The 22082-nt window shown below is 35.1% G+C and overlaps 1 protein-coding gene and 1 long non-coding RNA gene across 6 annotated transcripts in view; both read left to right on the top strand.

Annotated features, from left to right (window-relative positions):
* LOC100115891 (TATA box-binding protein-like protein 1) overlaps positions 1-22082 on the top strand; it is a 101307-nt gene that overhangs the window by 50213 nt on the left and 29012 nt on the right. For all 3 annotated transcript variants that reach the window (XM_031925277.2, XM_031925278.2, XM_031925279.2), the window contains 2 exons: positions 5666-5962; positions 8491-8741. In XM_031925277.2, coding sequence (XP_031781137.1) covers positions 5678-5962; positions 8491-8741 — 536 coding nt within the window. In that variant the 5' untranslated portion in view covers positions 5666-5677. The remainder of the gene's footprint in view (positions 1-5665; positions 5963-8490; positions 8742-22082) is intronic.
* On the top strand, positions 11954-20441 carry LOC103317456. 3 transcript variants are annotated; one of them, XR_004226901.2, is made up of 5 exons: positions 11954-17866; positions 17959-18075; positions 18214-18425; positions 18511-18706; positions 18831-19014. It is a non-coding gene; the product is annotated as an uncharacterized LOC103317456 (long non-coding RNA). The 3 variants fall into 3 exon arrangements; XR_001729634.3 differs by having other exon boundaries at positions 11955-17866; positions 18511-18670; positions 18831-20441; XR_004226900.2 differs by having other exon boundaries at positions 18511-19405.

The following is a 22082-nucleotide window of genomic DNA, read 5'->3' as shown; positions in this document are numbered from 1 at the left end:
ATGAAAGTGGTTTCGAATCGTTCTAGCTTTATACTTATGCCGTTAGATTGACATCTAATTAAGGCCTTCTGCTCTGCGTCATTTTCAATATCTTTCAAAGTATCATATATTGGCTCGGGCAAAACATACAAACTTTCACACGAATCATGACGGGCAGACCATCTCGTTGTCGATAAAGGTTTGATTGTTTTTTTACCAATTGTCTGTAATTCTTGTTGTTTTCTATATAATTCACATTTTTTTTCTTAACATTTCCTATCGTTGTGTAGATAATGAAAATAAGTTGTGCAATTCTTGAAAAATATTTAAAAAATGGCAACTTTTTTCGCAAATGTCTGCAGCACATATACCCACTAAATTTAATGAATGCGCTGAACACGGTATGTATTCTGCGTAAGGGCAAATCTTTTTAATTTGTGCTTGGATCCCCTTATATATGCCCGACATGTTGCTCGCGTTATCATATGACTGCCCGCGGCAGTTCTTTATATCAACATTGGCATTATTTAAGGCCTCAAGAACAGCATCACTCATTTCTACACCTTTGTGTCCAACATTAGGTAAAAATTTTATGAATCTTTCAACTGGAGATCCATTAGGTTTTACATAACGTATTACTAACGTTAATTGATCTACGTGTGATAAATCAGGCGTAGAATCAATAACAATAGAAAAATATTTAGATTTCTTCACTTATTCATAAATTTGTTCTAGTACTTCATTTGCAATTAATTCAATAAATTCATTGCAAATAGTTGATGATAAGTAACTAGTACACCCTTTACCTGGATTGCCATAACGTGATATATGCTCAGCTAAGAACGGGTCATATTGCGCTAAAAGTTCCAGAGACATTAAATAATTACCATTATGCGGACAGCCAAATTTTTCTGTGTGACCTCTGAATGGAAGTCCACGAGATGCGAGCATTTTTATCACGCTGACCACTCTTTGCAACACATTTCGCCAATATTTAATTTCGGATTCTAGTGCTTCAATTAAATTGTAATCTACGCGACCTGTAAGTGTTGCACGAGCCTTTAAGCTTAACAAACAATTTTTATGTGTTACGCTGTTTTCGTGTTGTTCTATTCTTTTGATGTTTTTCCAGTCATCGAATCCATTTTTAGAACCAAATTGAGTACCACCATTAAATGCTAAACACGGACCGCAATACACACTTCCAATAGTTTCCGAGTATATTAACCAGTGTCTTGATATTTTTTCACCATTATGAAAGATCTTAAATAATACATTTTTCGAAAAATAACGAACTTGAGAGTCATATTGTCGTTTACTCTTTGTAAAATCTTTGTCCATGTTCTGTGCAAATCCATGTTTTGCTATATAATCCTGTGTGTAATTATTGATTTCCCAAAAAAACGGATCGTCACTTATGGATAAATCGCTTTTCGAAATATTTGCTGTAACAATATTGTCAATATTGGTATCACTAAAATTATTTGTGTTCGAAGAATAAGTGTAATTAGCATTATTAGCATCATACTCACATGAGGATTGCTTTTCAATTTCTTGGGAATTTCCTTCTGTTTCTCGCAAATTACAACACTTTACACTGTTATCATCACTTGAGTTTTGACTAGTTGGAGGCTCTGTAGATTTAAAAAAATTGCTTAATTTAGGAGTTATAGAAATAACCAACCAACCAAAGAGTGTAAACTTCAATATTAAAATTGGACAAACGATCCGAATCATAACCTACATCAATATAACTAGAATAACACTGTTTGTAATCAAAGGCAACTTCACTTCTTACACAATTCGCTAGCATGACTCCATGGCTTTTACGGAAAATCTGAAAATTATTTAATTGCTAAAATACATTAGCTTATTCTTTTAACGCTCAGAATGTAATAATTTGCTCCATAAATATATATCTCATTTAACCTTAGTAACAGAATCAAGAACTATTTAGATAAGAACACATCTACACATCTCTGGCGCTGTCGTCGTTCAAGAAGTCGGAAACTATAGGCCGCAACAACGCGACATAAACCATCATAAGTGTCATGGCGGGACTGTCGTCATAAGAGTGATGACGGGACTGTCGTAAGGCTCCTGCAGTGCTGTACTGCCTTTCCAGCTCTGGCATTGCCGTGGCTGCTAGACAGATGGAAGTGTCGCCACTGTCGTGATGGAAGATTAGGCCCGTTACACCACCCAAAAAGGAACAAAAACAAATAAATACTGACCCACTATGTTAGTAAAGTATTATCGTGTTGTGCAGCATTTATCAGGAATAGTTTAGTCTGTTTTTAGGCACTCACCCCGTATAAAGAGTTTCGAAGGCACGTCTTATATCCAGGGCGAACGCCTATTGGATTTGACCAAAAGTGTGTTTTTTTTTTCAATTATTTTTGAGCCATTTTTTATAAAATGGTTTTTCCATAAAAGTATTCTGGCTATTATCAGTATCAGGAATAGTTTAGCCTGTTTCCTTAGCAGGAATAATGCTATTGCGAAAAAGGATCCGTCAATTATTATTCTCTAATCGAATTATTAACTTATAAATTTTTCATAACACGCAACGTGCATCGAACGCGCTTTCCGCCTTCGAAAAAGTGGAGCGAAAGTCGAGTTTGTCAAGCCTGGGCGAAATGCCTTTTTAGTGTTTTTGTGTGCATATGTATAAATAAAGAAAGTGTTTTTTTTGTAGGGGCGAAAGTGAGCAATTCCGCCCCGGGAGCGAAAGTAGACAGCACTTTCGCCTCCAAAATTAAAAAAATTTTTAATATTTTCAAAATTCTGCTTTTTTAGGCAGGCTAAAAAAAGCGCTATTGAGGCCCTGATTATAAAAAACACGGTACACAACAAGGGGCGAATTGGCTTTTTCAGACTCCAATGCTAATTGGGCCTTCGTGTCCGTCTCGGGCGCCTTTGACCCCCACTCGTGCTCAATCATTCTCGCTTGAAAAAGCCAACTTTCGCTCCTAGTTGTGTAATGTATATTATATGTTACACAACTATTATCCCTGTCAAAAATATTTACATCAAATTTCACATAAAATTTTATGTAAATATTTTAAACTATTAGATATAAAATTTCACATGCACCAATGAAATTGTAAAACTTTAGGTAATATTTCACATAAAATTTTACATACTGATCTTTACGTACAATTTTATTTAAAATTTTACGTAAAGTTTTACAATTTAATTGATTTATGTAAAACTGTACACGTAAAAATTCTAAATTATTACATAAAATTTGATGTAAAATTTGGTGTGAATATTTTAGATTAATAAAAGTATTCGAATAAAACTGACTAGTTTTATTTAGATTATGCAATTGACAAATCTGAAAAAGTGATCTGTTTCATAAGAATACGAATTTCTTCTATAAACATGGTCAGTATACTGAAAATACCATCCGATAACACAACCGGTAATTAGAACAGAAAAAAAGACGATGTTTCCTCTCATCGTTAAGTCTTACCCCATTACAGTATAATGAATTTATCAACAATATTTGAATATCTGCATACTTTGTGTGTATGTACTGTGTCTATGTGTGTGCATGTTTGTGAGTTCATCAGAGAACCTTTGCTTTTATTATTTAGTTGTTTTGCATTTCTGGGATTTCAGATCTTAAAATCACATCTAAAAAATTGCACCTTTTGAGACCTGTCAAGACGAAACATTTCATGAAAATTTAAGAATGATTTTAGATCGATTTTTTTAAACGTCTTTGGGCAATTTTAAGTGTAACATTTCAGAAACTTGTGAGACAAAATTGAAGTAAGTTTGAGACATATTTTTTCTTGATAAAGTTAAGCACTATTTAAGACCTGAATTTTTACAATTTTCAAAGACGATTTTTAGACTGTTATGAGATGATATTTGTAAGCAGATTTAATACAATTTAAGTTAAAATATTTCTTGAAAACGTGAAAAACTGACATATTATAAAACATCTAAAATTAATAGACCTAAATTTATTGATTTTACATATAGTTATATGATAAAATATATTTTGTCAATCATTTTTCTGCTACAAAATTGTTGAGTTTCAGCGTCTTGCATTTTTTGACGGCATAATTGGTTAAAATTAGCGGCTGATCTGGGTAAAACGAAGGCAATCGTTGTGCACTTAGGATTTTCATCAGAAATAAAGCGTTGGCAAGCTTGAGATTAGCCGATTTGAACAAAACTATGGGGAAGACTTTAGAAGTCTATTGAGATTGATGCGGTAGCAAGCTTCATTAAGGGCCCTTGAGTCTACAGATGTAGCTATACAATAAACGGGAAAAATGGCAGTACCTTGCATCCCAGCTTTTGAATTAATCAATGGACCGATGAAGCTAATAATTATACATGAAATTATATGATATACTCTTCCTGCGGGAAAGCGAGCTTATAAGCTTCCATTGACTTCATAAATTACAAAATATAATTATTTTGTTTCCGTTTCGAGATCAGTATAAAAAAAACAAAAGAAATATACCAACTTATCTTCCTCCACAGGGACTTGACGCACGCGCGCTGACAGTTTTGCGAATGAGGGCGCGATATTGCTTAAGGAGGTTCGATAACTTACGGCTTGCGGGGATGAGAGAGAGAGAGAGATTCCCCTCTTTCCCCGCGCGCGGCCCCCGCACCGCGCAGCCCCGCTCACAGCTAACAAGCTGGCGGTTTTGTTTACGTTTTCGTTCAGTACACAGAATTGGTATTGTCAATCGTTTTACAATTTTGGTCACATGTTTATAAATCATTTTCCAATGATTTACAAAGTTTTTCATTTTCCTACTATTTTTAAGCAATCGCACTCTAAGTGTTTCGATCATTTTTAAGGTTATCCCATAAGAGCCTGTGTATAAGAGCCTAACTTTGAAGTCAATTATTGCAAAAACTATACTGGCAATCGATCTAATATTTTACCAACAAGTCACGGCTGCTCTGATTCCTTCACATTCGATTGTTGCGCTTATCGATTCGTCTAGATTTCTAGAGAATCTTCTGAGCAGTTGATGGTTTAGAATAGTCTTTAACCCTAACTAAACACGTGCCCTTTTGCTCGGCGTGTCCTAGATTTTTTATCCTCACGAGTTAAAACCAGAGCACTGTTAATGATTGTTATAATTTGGTTATACAACTTCTCTATGCGCAGGCTATAGTCGCTTACTGGCTTGTTCAAATATTGCGTAATCGATCGGAGTTGGAAAAAAGTTTCTTCACCGATCGATAGTTCATGATTTCTCGTGCTAACCTTTCGTTGCTTCGCTTCTCAATTTTTGGGATATGGAGAACCACACATTTTTCCTGCTTTAAGTCGTACGAATTAATAACCACTTAAATATCAATACAGAACAGATTGGGATTAATGGGGTCGCTGTCATAAAACGGAATTAACGCCCGACGCAAGCTTCGGTTTCTAAGTTTTCAATTTCAGTTGGTCGTAAAAACAAAACTTTATTAAAATATCTTCTTATTAATACAGCCATAATCTTAAACTAGGGGCACTTCAAATTTTTAATAATTTTTCTCGTTTTTTGGGTGTCTTGGAAATACGCCAGCAGCCCCTTAAGCTGCATGAATATAAGTATAAATAAAAAAGTTCATACAGTATACAAAATTAATACAACTCACTATGAATAATAACCATTTATTTGTATCTAATGTTTTTGTATAATTTTCTCTGTTACAGACTTGAAATATTATGGCCACGTTTGTAAACAAAAATGGCATCAAACCTATTACAAATGGAACTTTAAGTCATGTTCAGAATAGTGAAAATTTCGAAGATAATCATCTTTCATTTACGGGAAAATCTAAGGATATATTGGACGTACATGTTGAATCATGTTTGGACAATGCTGAAGAGAAACCTGAATTGGATATCATAATTAGCAATGTTGTGTGTAGTTTCAGCGTGAGATGCCATTTAAATTTACGCGAAATCGCACTTAATGGCTCAAATGTTGAATATAGAAGAGAAAATGGGGTATAATAATAAAACTTAAAATTTATTACTAGTTTAAATAAATGTCGGAGATCTTGTATAATACAGTAAGCATGTATGTATTAGTTTTCTGTTTGTTTGTAAAAAAGTTGAAAAGAATAATTTTTTGAATAATATTCGAATTCATGAACTACTGAATCAATGAAACAAATGTAATTAAAGAACACATAGGTAGTTACTGAAATAATTCTTTGTATAGCAAATTAGAATCAACTTAAATCGTTAGGAAAATTTCTTCTTTAAAAAAAATAATTTTTATTTTTAAAAAGTGATAGCTCTTACTGTCAAACATTTAATGCGTGAACGTAAGGGAGTATTACACCAAAGTGATTGACGGTTCAGAAATACCTAAAATTTGGCATACAAGTAGATTTTAGTGAGGAAATGACTCGGTTGAATTTTGGTGAAAGTTTAAAGCGTGAAAAAAGTTATAAACATTTTTAACCGTAAATGCGTATATTCCTCTTGCACTCTTGATTGTATAAAACTGACGGTTCAGAATTCATTCGAATTTTGTAGATTAGTAGTTAAACAACTACAGATTAGTTCAAGTGCTTGCAGGCAAGACTTTGGAGCATGTAAGCGTAATAATATGCAAATGAAATTTGAAAAAAAGTACGCTTAACTCCAAAAAATGAGTCAAATCAACTTCGGTCTAAATCTTTTTCTCAATAATTCTGGTAAATAGAATCGCTTAATGTAAGTGCATAATCATTATTAGTTGTACCTTGACTTGTTGAAAGTGTCCCTCTATCCCAACACTTATGTGTTAACTAATAGCAAGTTTTATATTCTAGATTTAAATGCTATTTTTAGTAGATTATTTTCATTTCTTTATTATTTTCTAACCCCGAAAAAGTATAAAGCTTTGTTATCTGCATTTTTCGAATAATACTTATATTAAGAGAAAGAGTATTAACCACAAAAAGATATATACACATAAATGATGATAGTACATTAAGCATTAATGGGAGAAAATAGGCTATTTCAAGCGAGGGTGAGGTGTTTAGCACGAGACGTAGGCGAATGCTGAAACACTTCTCCCGAGTCTGTAATAGCCTTTCTTCCCATGGTACACGCCGTATTTTTTACAACGAAGGCATGAATGGGCCTTTTTAATGCCAGAAAGTAGGGTAGGTAATCGTGAATTTCAAGTAGTGCACAATAGAGTTGTTATTTGTTCTTTTAAAGTTTAATTTTAAAGAATTTATAAAATTTGCAAAAACTCAAAAACACCTATTTATAGCGGTTAAAAAATCCTCTTCCTAGGGAAAAAATGGTTATTTTTCTCCGATTGAGTTTGAACTTTTTTACATACTCTTGGAATGAACGATTTTCTACGCTACTTTCTGACATTAAAAGAGGTCCATTTTATGCCTGAGTTGTGAAAAATAATTTTATCCATCAAACAAAAAAGTACAAAAACTGTATAGAATTATGTATATAGAAAAAACAATTTTGAAATTAATACATAGTGTTGTAGGAAGGTACGTGCAAAAGAATTGGCAACGGTTTTTTTTAATGAGAAATCGTTCTACCTTATGTTGACTTCTCTCTCGTTTCTTAGCATGACCCTTAAATAGTGCAAGAAGCCACCCAGACCGTGTACCACTTTCTTTTCTGTAGTAATATACAAGAGTATTAAGAGGCTGAGCGTTTGGCTGCGACTTAAGGAGACACAACATTTTTAAATCCTGAAAAAAAATTATGAGTAAAAATGACAAAATTAAAGTCAATCATTTGAACATTTTTTTAGTGATTTTTAGTACAAATACCTTTAACTTTACCGTGCTAAACCTTAATTATCCCTGCAGGCCCATCGTGGCACTTAGTGCAATGCTTTGTTAGTTTTTTCACTGTCCGTAGGATTCCAAGTGAACGAATGGTTCTTTTGGGATCAAATTCAAGGAGGATACTTTGTACACCTGCAGTTTTAATATGAATGCAGGGATTTTTATTTGAATGCTTAGAAATGGTTTGACGATAAAAATACTGAATTTTTTCTTTTTTTTCCGCTTATTATGCCAACTTTTTGTGTATAAAACATTTTTTTAACATTTAAATTAAAATCTCTTCATTCATACCAAAACTACAGGTCTACAAAGTATCCTCTTGGAATCCTATGGACAGTGAACAAATTCACAAAACATTGCACTGAGTGCCACAATTGGCCAGCAGGGATAATTAAGGTTTTAGCGCGGTAAGGTTAAAGATATTTATACTAAATATCACTTAAAAAATGATTAACTTTAATTTTGTTATTTTTTCTCACAATTCTTTTTTTTCAGGATTTAAAGGTGTTGTGACCCCTTAATAGACTTACATTTTGAGACACAGCGTCTATTAAAGAAACCCTTAAATTGTAACCTTCAATTTCTTGCCAAATAATCGTATTCCACAGTTTTACCCAAATCCACAGCCTTGGTTGTGGACTCTCCTTATGTAAGTCAAGTCTCCGACACATATTTTAATTAAAACTTAAAAGTATTAATTGAATACAAAAATTTTAGCTTGTGAGAATGAGGCTAAGAAAACCATGTACATTAGCTTCGATTTCATCATCTGGAAAAGTCACTTGCACTGGAGCTACTAGCGAAGAGGAAGCGAAAAAAGCAGCTCGAAGATGCGCCAGATCTCTCCAAAAACTTGGTTTTAGAGTGCGATTCAATAATTACAGAATAGTCAATGTTCTTGGAACTTGCACTATGCCATGGGCTATCAAGATTACCTCGTTTTCAACACATTACAAAGACATAGTTCAGTAAGTTTTTCATATACTTTTTTATAATTCTTTTAAACGGTACATTTCGATACAAGTACAAAATAGTATATTTCAATACAAGTCCATGTAAAGATCTTATTTCACAGGGAGACGAGTTTACATATTATTATTTATTTATAGAAACTATCCGTTGGCTTGGGAGTCTTATGTTACTGAGCAAACTAGAGACACGCGGTAGGTATTGGACGCGTCACGATATTTAGATAATCTGATGTACGGGAGTTATGTGGACGCGTGACTATGTCGGTTGTCACGCTTTCGCGGTGGAGTGACGAGCGTCTGTCCGCTTTCTTAGTTGGTATTCTCGCATCTCTTACCTTGTAGGAGATGGTCTGCCTTATTATCTTATATTCTCTACGATTCCGCGTGGCAGTATAAATTAAGGTTTGTTAGCTGCTCTTTCTGCCGCCGGAGATTCCACTCGACGGACCTTAGGCTAGATCGCTTGTTACGTTCCGGTACAGCTTCCGATGGCTCCCCAGTGTTTCCTTTTAGCCAAGGGACGGATTTCGCACGCTCCCTATGTATTTGAACGGATTTGGTACGCTAGAACACTGCCGCTAGACCTAAGAAGCAGGCACACACGCTACACGAGATTTTTTTAGATTTTAGATTTATATGTTTTTATTGTTGTACATTATGTTGTACATATTTAAATATAGTAAAAATACAGATAAGATCAACAATTGTTGTGTAAGAAGTGATAGTGTGAAGAGTAAATGGATTGAGGTGAAATGAGATTGATGGGAGTGTATGTTTGTGTCATGTTTGCGTGTTTTCCAATTTAAAGAAGTATGATTTAGCTGTTTGTTTAAAGTGTGATATGGATAGTGTGTTGCGAAGGTGAGATGGTAGGCTATTCCAGAGGCAGGAAGCACTGATGAAAAATGAGTTCCTCAGCGTCTCCGTTCTGAAGGACGGGATGTCCAGAGGGGTCACCTCACCCCTTACATGTCTGAGCGCGGCGTGGAAATTGAAATAGGCTAATAGGTAGATAGGTACGGAGGTGTTGAACCTTTTCCTTAGAAAACAGGCCATGAAGTATTTCCTACGTCCGGCGGTGGTAAGCCATTGCAACTCACGCCTATAAGGGGAGATGTGCTCGTCCCTCCTTACACCGTAGATATAACGGATTCCCGTGTTGACAAGCCTCTGCAGCCTCAAGTCAAGTTCCTGTGTCAGGTCACAGTAAGCCAGTGAACAGTAATCGATGATGGGAAATAGGAGTGCTTGCACCAAGTGTTGGCGCAACCTGAGGTTAGTGCTCTTCCTAAAAAAATAGAGACGGTACATTAAAGAGTGAGCACGTTTACAAACTTGTGTAACGTGCTCTTTCCACGTGAGTTTGGAGTCTAGCGCCAAACCCAGATTGCGCACCGATGATTCGTAGTCGACCCGGGCTCCCCCTATATTTATATAGGTGTTAGCAGTCGTAGGTAGAGCATTTATATAGTAGGGGGAGCCCAGGACGATTGCCTTAGTCTTAAGGACACGAGGTGATGTTTAACAAAAGGCGCTGTCTGGATCAACCCTGAAGTTTATAAAGCCTCAGTGTCGATGCACGCAATTGTCGTGATTTTACTTATGCGATAACTCGCGGTCAAACAGCATCTGCCACTACAAAGATACGCGTACATAGGTGTTGCAATCAACCGCGCGCAACCAGTGCTAACTCGCATGTCAACGGCTGTTCGATTTTCGGCGAACTGTTGTGCAATGTCACAATCAGATGCAACTGCTGGCCGTAAGCACTCTTTGCGTGCACATGTGGTTGCAGGCTCGTATGCTTGATCTATAATTATAATAGTCGCTTTCTATGGTATAAATGTAAGACATTAAATCCGAAAAACCACACACTTGTTTCCCTTAAGCGACAAACCTCACACTCGTATAGAATCAACTTTTTGTGCGTGTATCGTTATTTTTATATGCATTGAATAAAAACTGCTCATTGTTACCTGAACGTAGCGAGAAAATCACAAAATATAGAATCATCTTTTGCATGTGTATCAAACATAGTTTTTTGACTTTTGACGAAAATTTTTTAAGTACGCTAAGTGCACTTTATGTACACTGTATTAAAAAAAATGTAACTATTAACTTAGAGCAATATGATTATTTTTTCCTGTAATTTTTCTGAAATATTGAGCGCAATATCCAATTTCTACCACGATTTTGTAGAGCAGTTTGTCTTATTTTGGTCATCGAAATGCAGGCGCTTTGTGCTCTATTATTACAGATTCTCATATATTATATTGTCTCTCTATATTACTAAAAGAGTTTTGCCGCCGCCGGTTCAGGAATTCCCCCCTTCAATTTTCCCCCTGAATTATCCCTCTCACTTACTTCTTAATTTTTTTGTAGTATGCTATATATTATAAAATATAGACGACGGCGCTGCTGCCATCCTCGAATACTGTTTTCCAGCTATTACTTTTAAATTACTGTTTACTGCCCCTCAATTATTGCCCTTCAATTACTGTCCCTCGATTACTGCCCCTTGAATAGTGTCCCTCGATTATTGCTCCTCAGTTACTACTCCTCAGCTGCTTCTCTTATATTTACTTCTCCTTAGTTACTACTTCTCAGCTATTCTCTTAAACTTACTGCTTCTTAATTACTGCCCCTCAGCTACTAATTTCAATATACTGTCGATACTCTTAAACATTTTTTTTTTTATAGTTTCTCATTTTCTCTCTATAGTAGTATAAAAAAACCCGCTGCCGCCGTTGGTTCTTTTCACCCTCACTTACTCTTTATTAAAGTTTACTAAACTATTCTCGACATTTCTAAACATATTTAATATGTAGAATGCAACATTTTAAATAAATATATTTATACTTGCATAGCAGAACTTCTCCTGAGGTAACCGTTGTTCAATCATTCAAATCAAATATTATCATGGCACGATGGCGGAAGAACGGTTATCCGAGGAGGCGTTATGATTGTTTTTGCATAAATAATAATATATATATACGATTCTACAATCTTGTTTAAAATTCTGCACTTTCCATATTGCATATTTTAGTAAGAAGATTAGAAGGTTAAGCGGATAGTGAGAAAAATAGACAGACACAGGAATGATCGACGCGCTCTAAAAGGCTTTTACAATTAGCAAGAGAGTGATGTCTAGGAGCTACTGCTGAGGATGAACTGTGCGTACTCATGTGTTTTTCCTTTTTAAAGTGGTTAAACGTTTTTTTAATCAAATAAGGTAAACGCCTAATACTTGGACGAAATGGAAATTTAGACCTATACTTGAACACTCGAATATTTGCTATTGTGATAAAATAAAAAACGTAACCTCAAAAACTAAAATGGATCAGCATTGTAAACACAATTACTAATAATATACTAATGATTTTGATAACATTTTAACAAAAATCAATTCTCAAGGATGATTTGAAAGACTGCTCTCGAGTCCCATAATAGCAATTTTTTTCAGTATTGTCTAACTTTACCGAAAACGCGATTACCATAAAGCAGTAGTTGGACACGTTTGATTACAATGTCCAACTACTGGGGCTAACACCGCGTCCAAGTACTGGCTCAATCGTATCAAATCATGTCCAACTATACCGTGTCTTTATGCCAATCTTCAAAATTTATTTTTATCATAAAAACTGATTGTTTGAGGTTCGTTTTTTTTTAATTGAAAGTCAATTGTGTCGGCTAAAGGTTGGTGTTAAAGGATTTTGATGCTTTGCAATTTATCCGTGCAAAATAAATGAGCTTCTAAAATTTCCTCAAAATCTGTCCGTGTATTGGACATTTTACCGTACATCTTTCTTTCTGTGGGATATGTATGTGGAGAAAAAATTTAATATACAAGAACTAAAATACGTCTTAATTGTTCACTATTGATTTGTCAACCATAATCATATATTTTGTTACAATCACAGCGTGATACATCCATCGTTGCGAAAGTTGCGCCGTTTCGAATTTTACAACGACGCGCACAAAAGCGCCTATTGTTGTGTATGCATTGGCCTTTTATAACAAATCATAGGCGCTGGCTATTTGTTGTTGCTTAGCAAATGCATTAAGCGTACACGGGATATCAGTGTATCTGTTAAACTTAAGGGTGAGAGCAAAAAAGTAATACTTGATATCTGAAGATACTGCTGAGGATAAAACGCGCTTGCGCATGTATTTTGGATTTTCCTTTTTAAAGAGGTTAAACGATAGGGCGCGTGTAATCAAATACATCTGTTTCTTTCTGCACGGGGGAATGTGTATGTGGAGAAAAAATTTTATCTACAAGAACTCAAATACTTCTTCACTTTTCACTGTTGATTTTTCTATCATAATCATGTATTTTCTACAATCACAGCGGAATAGATCGTTGCGAAAGTGTCGAAAATTTTTACCGTTGTGTATGCGTCAGCTTTTTATAACGAACCACAGGCGTTGGCTATTTGTTGTTGCTGAGCAAACGCGCTAAACGTATATGGGATTACATATCTGAGTTGTCAAACTTGATGGTGAGAGAAAAAAAAGATTATTACTCTATATTGCTTGCGAGCTACTGCTGTATTTAGCGTAGCGTAAAGGCTTATATCGTCGCTCCCTACGAAGAGTATCACTGCTTAAATTTCCCGTCATAAGTAGCACAACTCATTTGACGCACGCTAGACTAGCACAACTCGCGCAATTGCCGCAAAAACTAGCACAATTCAAACGTTAAACAAAGAATTTCTATAAAAATTTTCCGATTTTTGCAAAAATGTCCCTGATGAACATTTTTAAATGTTCACAATTTACAACTTTTTACTGAATTTAAAATTGTTTTCACAAATACAATAATTTTTTACAAGCATTTTTTTTTAATTGTTCACTTTTTTTAGATATTTTCGAAACTTTTTAAAACTTCGAGGTTTGTCTGTCTTTGGCCAAGGTTTTCATGAACTTAAAGGCACTCCACCTTCGAAATTAAAATCAAAATTTTTCATTAAAAATGTATAAATACTTATATAAATAAACCAAATTTTGTTTACTATTCTTAGACATAATTACCTTTATTTCGATGGTTTTAGACCTTCTATATACCTCTATAATACCTACGTATAGTAGGGAGTCCATAATTCACTGACCGTAAGATTCCAAAGGAACGAATGGCCCAAATAAGCTCAAACTCCAGGATATTGTTTAAAAATACATTAGTTATGGTATAAATGAGGGAATTTGGTTTAAATTTCATAGAAAAATAGTTACATGATAATTATGTTAAAATTAATCAAAAATTGATAAAAAAATCAGTAATATGCTTATAAAACTTTTTCTACTGTGCTACTCTTCGCGGCAAATCGTGAGTTGTGCTAGTTTTCGTTTGAAAATTTGAACTATGCTAGTCTTCGTACGGAGCGACGATATAATGTCGAGATTTAGTTGAGATATGATTGTGTCATGTTTATTGTGAGAGTATAGGTATGTTAAAAAACAAGGTGTTAATTCTTGAACTTCAATTTTAGGTATGATAAATGTACAATCATAGTTCGTCTGTCTACCGATAAATGATAAAGGAGACAGAATTTTACATTTGTACATTTATACAAAATCATAGCTCGTGAGTCTACCGATAAGTGGTGAAGTAGACGGAATAGTTACCCGCGATTAAAACTGAACTTTAAATACTTATAAGGGACTGAATAACTGTTTATTTCTTGATACGACGTAGATTGATATGCAGTCAAACTTCATTTGTATTCATCGTTATTTTTATTTGACAATACCGTTTGTACGATGACAAACGTGGCAATAGAACTGTTGCTAAAATAATACTTTACAAAATAAAACTATAAGGGGTATTATATTGTTTGTTAATGCACATAACAGTTCTGTATCATTGAATATCAACTTATTTGCTTTTGCTACATACTTAGTCAGTAGCTGCATTGTAAACAACAGATTTTTCTTTATTCCTTGGCCGAAAGTACGCAGTTCCCGGCTCGATTTTGCTTCGGAAAAAGCGTCTTTTGTGGCTTGCTAGGCAAAACGCGTGCTCTGGTTATCTGCGAGATTTCTGTGACCCGCGGCATAGAGGCGCTCGCTGTTCTATAACCTAACCTGTTCTTATAACCTCAAAACTGAATCGCAGAGGTTTTCGCTTATCAGGCTGGGCATGTAAAACACACATCACATGTAAAAAATGAGAAGAAGAAAATAAAAGTAGTTGATGGTAATTCTGATATTATTTTAATAATATTAAGCATGAACGCGTTTTCGCCGGTTCTCCAGTTCTCCGGTTCTCCGGTCCTCAGAGGTAACACATTTTCTTTATCTAGAATGACCTCTTTTGCAACTCTTATCTTATTTGAACCAGTTGTACAATTACATTACTTGTACAAAGACATCATTTCATGGGTAACAATTTCAGACCGGTATCTCCGATTTTCGAAGCAAACAGCGCCCTTCTACTGAAACCCGTCAAGCCGAGATATGCACAGCAAGTTTGTAGCACAAAAGATTCAAACGAGATAATATACTACGTAATATCTATTTTTATATTGAATTTATAGTGATATTCAAACCGCGTTTTCTATTTAGGCACGACCGCGACACGGAAAGGCCTTATAGTTTTGTCATCGAAAAATGTGTGAGATGCGATATCTCACGCAATTTTCGACCGATCGGGCTGAAATTTTAGGAGGAGTGTCCTCTTGCACAAACCTAAAAATTAATTTTTTTTAATCCTGATCGTCTACCCTTTTTAAAATGCGGGCACAATTTGTTAAATTTTTGCGTGTTTTTTTAATACAAATTTTGGTGTTACACGATTATCTCTAAGAGACTTTTATCAATCGGGCTAAAAATTTGTGTGCGAACTCCCCTCGTAATAGTAAGGTGTCAAATTTATTTTGGGCTCGATTCTGCATGTATACGCAGAATGCGGTCACATCCAAAAATCGCTAAAAACGGTTTTTTGGCTCTAACTTGAATTCTATGCATTTTACAAAAAAAAAGTTATAAAGAAGTTGTAGATCTCAAAGAAATACAACTTTTTCCTATTTACACTTGAGCGTAAAAAAGCTTTTAATTTGAGTTAACAGGCCAAAATCGATTATTTTATATCAATAAACCAGTATTTATCATAAAACTTTGAGGCTATACATTATACATAAAAACCTTAAATGTAAAAGTTGTAAATATTTTAAAATCACAACTTTCTACCGTGACAAACATTTTTTCAAATCGCTTATACATAAACAATTAACCCTAGAAACGATTTTTAGTACATATAATTGAATAACAATTTCGGTGTGACACGCCCTATCTGGCCCAGAAGCTTTAATCGATTGCCTCCTCGCAAAGCGCGAGCGTGTGGCGCGCTAGTTTTATATTGATTTTATGTTGATATTCAAACCGCGTTTTCGCGTTTTCATAGTACTATGTGCTGATAATGTCTGCACTTTACGTACCTTTCGACTTACCCAGACTGAGCAATAGAGACTTCAAAATTACCCAATCCATCGAACTTTCCGCTTCAAAGTGCGAAGAGAGACTGAGCAATACATCCGTTCTTCTGGCATTTTATACACAATCTCGTGCATGCGTAGACTATTTTTTGTTTTAAAATTACCTGATCTGAAACGCTCCGACTTTGTAGTAGATTGTGCCAATTTAGTTTCTATTTCGTTTAACTTTGATTCAATTTTAACGTTATCGTCGTTTTATACCAAGCATTTATGACTGCTTCCTTCTACAGTTGTGGATAAACTAGGGATGTAAGATTCTTGTCGATATCTAGCTATATCGATATTTTCTTTTCGATATATCGATAATTTATATCGATAATATCGAAATGTCGATATAATTTTGAAGATATCGGCTTCCGATATTTGCCTTTTGAATTTCGCGGGTCAGGTGGGGCAACTTTATAACTATTTCTTTTTTAAACGCAGGTTGCGACACTGCGACATGCGCACGCGTTTCCGCTTGATTAACGTGCAGAAGACGCGAGACGCGAGTCGCGACTCGCGAGTGGCAGTGGTGGATGTACACGGGCACGGGCACATCGGGAGATCTGGACATTGAAGACATCGAGCACGAGAACGCCATCGACCGCCTCGACGTCGCGAGTCGTGGACATCGCATCGGAGACATCGAGCACGAGCTACGAGCCACGAGCCACGAGGACGCCATCGACCGCCTCGACGTCGCGAGTCGTGATCATCGCGGAGACATCGAGCACGAGGACGCCATCGACCGCCTCGACGTCGCGAGTCATGGACATCGCATCGGAGACATCGAGCACGAGCCACGAGCCACGAGGAAGCCATCGACCGCCTCGACGTCGCGAATCGCTACGCACTTGTAAAGTTGTAAGTCGTAGTCTCGCACGATCGCACCACAACTACAGGCCTGTGGCAGGAAAAATAAACCTAACCTAATTAACTGAATACGTAAAGGGAAAACAACAAAGCGAGAGAGAGAGAGAGAGAGAGAGAGAGAGAGAGAGAGAGAGAGAGAGAGAGAGAGAGCACGGTGCGCGTCAGGAAATTTCAACCAAGAGTTTCAATCTCAGTCCGAACACATGTTGGAAGGTAACAATATTTTTTAAGATTTACCTTTGCGACACGGTGTGTGTATGTGTGTTTGTATGCGTTTGTGTATGTGTATGTGTACCTGTAAATTGTAAGGATATAAAGAAGTTCAAGTCTTCAATTTCTAAACAAATTTTGTATGACTGACTTTTTTAATGTAAAATTTCTTACAGATAATATACTAGCTGATTTAGATAACTGTTTAGATCAATAAAGATCTTTGTTAAGCAGGTTAAAATGTAGATTAAACGAAGAAAGCAGTTTCGCTATAGAAGATTTATATGATTTTAAATCTATATTACTGTCAAGTAGAAAAACCGTAGAAGAAATTTTAGGTTTTTGGGAAACCGTAGAAATAGAAGTAGATAAATTATATATTTACAAAATTCGAACTAAATTATTAGAGAATTTATCTATCATCAAAAGTATCTTGGAAAGTATATTCGATTGGTTTTTAAAATTAGAGTTATCCGATGATAGCATAGCAGACACAGTCTTAATAGACAGTAGTTTCGACAGTGACAGGGAATACGAAAATTAGCAATATTTTGATGAAGATAAGTAAGTAAATAAGAAAAGTAGAGCAGGACATTTCTAAAATTTTTGTGATAGTTCTTAATAATCATTTAATTACATACTATTATTCTTTTCAGCATATTGGTTATGGGTTGAGTCTTCTTTTCTTTCATTGAATGAGTCACTGAATGGTAGAATTAACAAATTACTGCAAGAGTGAGAAGCGAGATCCCTATCTCCTTACCTTTAGAATAGTATGCATATATTTTGTTTCTAATTTTTATATGACGCCGGATAAATTCTGTACAAAAATATTTTAATATGCTACACAAAAAAATTCTAATAGAAACTTGAATAATTTTTTAAATATTCTAATTTTGTAATCATTCTAGTGGCTCCAAAAAAAAAAGCGACGTCTGGAAATATATGAGCAAAGCATTGGATGGATCAATCACCTGCAATCTTTGTAATGCTGCTATAAAAAATTCTGGCAACACATCGAATTATCGTGCTCATTTACAAACTCGTCATCCTGATGTAAAGTTAGGGACTATGAAAGATTCCAGTGCAGCTAATCTCAACAAATCAGCATCAGCGCAAAAGCGTAAAATTGTTATACAATAAATTCATAACTATATACGTATATAATTATGTAAGATAGCTTTAATGTCTTTTTTATTTTTATATAGTTGTCGCCGGTGACGGAGAGCAACGAGAATTTTATGAAAACTGAATTGAATCAAGAAACAAAAGAAAAATGTGAATCTCAAAAAAGCACTGAAAATGGACCTCTGAAACCTAAACAATTAAAAGTTGATAATGTATTTAGGAACTAAACATCATTCAAACGTATATTTTACATAAGAATTATAAAATAGTTTTTCGGTACAAAACATAATATTCGATATGCATGCAAAAATGGGTCCTCTCTTCGGTTGGACGACAAATCTTATACTAGTAAGGAAACAATTTTTTCGCTCTTTCGCATAATTTGTATGCATATTTTCAGATGGAGTTAAGGCGAACGAAATGCTGAATAGAATTCTATTCATGATAGCTAAAGATCAGATGCCCTACAACTGCGTCGAGAAGATAGGATTACGCACATTATTAAATTATGCGGCACCGCTATATAAAATACCATGTCGTGTAATAATAACACAAAAAATGGAAGCAAAATATGAATGTCTCTCGAACATTGTAAAAAATGATTTGTCAAAAGTCAAATATATTGCTTTGACGACGGACGTTTGGTCAGACATGTTAAATATCATCAGTTATTTAGGGGTGACCTGCCATTTTATCAAAGACTATAAACTACAGTCTATAAATATAGGTGTAACGGAACTAAACGATAATCACACGTCAGACAATTTAAAGAAGTGGTTACTGCAAATTATTAAAGAATGGAACATTGATTTATAGTCGGTTGTGGCTGTCGTAACCGACAATGCAGCAAACATTAAAAAGGCTGTGAAAGATGCCTTCGGAGAAGATCGATGTCTCAATTGTTTAGCTCATACACTCAATCTTGTTCCGTCGTCGATACTTACCTCTGATGATATTAAACCTATATTAGCCAAAGTGAAAGAAATTATTAGATTTTTCAAACAGTCAAACAACGCATCGGATAAGTTACGCGAAGTTACCAAAGACCGCTTAATCCAAAGTGTAGAGACCAGATGGAACTCTGACTACGAGATGCTCGAAAGGTTTATTTCCTTATTGGATAAAGTAGCGCATATCTTATTACAATTACCAAAATGTCCTTCCATGGTTACTGCAGATGAGATTGAAATTCTAAAAGAGTTAACAATTTTATTGAAACCTTTCTACTCTGCAACAAAGATCGTTTCTGGAGAGAATTATGTAACTGGCAGCGAGGCAATACCAGTCATAAAAATATTGGTGAAAGAAATGGAAAGTAGCAGTATAAATACTGCGACAGCGATTGCTTTTAAATCTAAACTAAAAGAACAGTTTAAAAAAAGATTTGAACATATAGAAAAAAATAAGATGTGTGCGATATCTACTTTATTAGATCCTCGTTTTAAGAAGTTATACTTCACAAATAAAATTGCGTGCGCTGATGCAATAAATAAAATATCTAAATTTCTACATAAAGATTTAATTGATGTAAATTCATCAAGTAATGAATGCGAAAGTAACCAAAGTCAAGAATCTACTGATGACTGTGATGATTTCTGGAGTTACCACGAAAAATTAGTTAACGTCAATCGAGCTCAGATGGAACAGAATCAAAATAAAGAAGAGATGCCGGAAGAACGAACTACCTATTTCCAAAAATCAAGATCCATTAGAATTCTGGAAATTTCATTCAAGCTCGCGTTTAGCTGATTTAGCTATTCGCTACTTAACAATTATTGCAACCTCGGTTCCGTCCGAGCGTTTGTTTTCAACGGCTGGCCTAATAATATCTCGGAACAGAAGCCGATTGACTTCGAAACATTTCCAAGAATTACTGTTTTTAAACTTATTGCCAATAAGTTATTGGAATTTATAAATTGTAAAACTTTTTGTTTATGATACATTTTTTGTGCAATGTTTATTTTTGTATTACTTAGGCTAAACTCTAATAAAGTTTTTCAATACATTAAAATTTTTTTTTATAAAATAGAACACATAAGGTTAAAAAGTATCGATATTTTTAATATCGATATTTTTAACCCGATATTTTAAAGATATCGACATTATATGTTGTGATAATATCGATAAACAATTATCAATATTATCATCAAATATCAACATCCCTAGGATAAACCAGATATTTGTTTTTCATAATCTTGTATGATCTCTACTGTTTTATCTGATCTTTCTAATAAGTGTACCAAGGTGTCTTGTACTGCTTGTACTCATTTTGTATGACCATCTATGTCTTCAGAAAGAGTTCGATTTCCATCTTCTATTGATACGATTTGACTATATGATTGATTTGGATTTTACAAGAGTAATTCTTTGGTTATAATCAGTCTACGCGTACTCGAAAAAATATTAGCTACCGCCATTTTTAATTAATTTTTATTTTAACGTTAGATTCTTTTACGTGATTTAAGATAAATTTCTAGAATTAATTCAAAATTTACAACCAGACATCCTGGCAGGATCGCCAATGAAACGCTCCGACTGAACTCTATTTAAATATTTTTTATTGGTCCGGGATGTCGTGGTATTTGAATCTCTTTTGTTTTGAAATTCAATTTATATGTTTGCATTTCGTACTTGGCTAACGTATAGTAGCCAAGACTAATATAGCTGAAAAGAAATGTATGTTTGCAATCATTTAAAAAAGTGTTTAAGATTCTCAATCAAACAGACGTATTGCTGTTTGAGATATTCGTCTTAACTGGAACTTTCTCTAGATACGTAGTGTCTCTGGAATGTTCCGTTTCGCAAAAAAGAGTTTTGTATAGTTGACCTTTAGGGGACTTATTGCCTCTGAAATCGTAATACACAGTTGCTAGAAAAGAAAAAGAAATATATATTTTTATATTTAATATAATTTATTGTTCTCTACGTTATCAGTTAGAATTTTAATTTAATTTAAACCGCACGAGTAAGAGACTGGACTTATTGCCAGCTTCTTGACTCGCGCCCAATAAGTTGCTCTGACCGAACTCTACTTGGAGAGGAAGCGTATTGCTCCGTTACGTTGGAGCCCGGTCGAGCGAATGAGGCTGAGGAGGTAGATGAGGCGCCTTTTATTTCCTGAGGCGCTACTGCGCCGAGCCACTGCTGCTTGCTTCTCACTCAAGTCCGCTGGCGCTGCTACTGCTACCGCTTCCCCTTCCAGTCCGCCGCTGATGCTGCTCGCTGATTGGTTCGGCGCTGATCACTTTTTTGATATACTCCCTAGTCGCGATATTTTTTGTGCGCGCGTCTCTCGCAGTGTACTCAAGTCAGGACCGTTACATATCTTTTGACTTTTCGTTTCGAAGTGCAAAGACAGACTGCGCAATAAATCCGCTCTTCTGGTTATTCAAACACAAACTTGCGCATGCGCGGACTATTGTTTGTTTCAAAATTACCCAATCCATCGAACTTTCCGCTTCAAAGTGCGAAGAGAGACTGAGCAATACATCCGCTTTTCTGGCATTTTATACACAATCTCGCGCATGCGTAGACAATATGTATGAAATTTCCAATTCACAAATTTTGCTTAAAAGCGACAAAAAATTATATAACATTTTTCAATCCTTCTAGCGTTAGCCTCATCAATGTGTTGACCGACTCTCACGTCGAG

This window comes from Nasonia vitripennis (assembly GCF_009193385.2).
Source record: "Nasonia vitripennis strain AsymCx chromosome 2 unlocalized genomic scaffold, Nvit_psr_1.1 chr2_random0008, whole genome shotgun sequence".
Lineage (NCBI taxonomy): Eukaryota > Metazoa > Arthropoda > Insecta > Hymenoptera > Pteromalidae > Nasonia > Nasonia vitripennis.
Note: the sequence above shows the minus strand (reverse complement) of the source record. Positions and strands in the feature narration are given on the sequence as shown.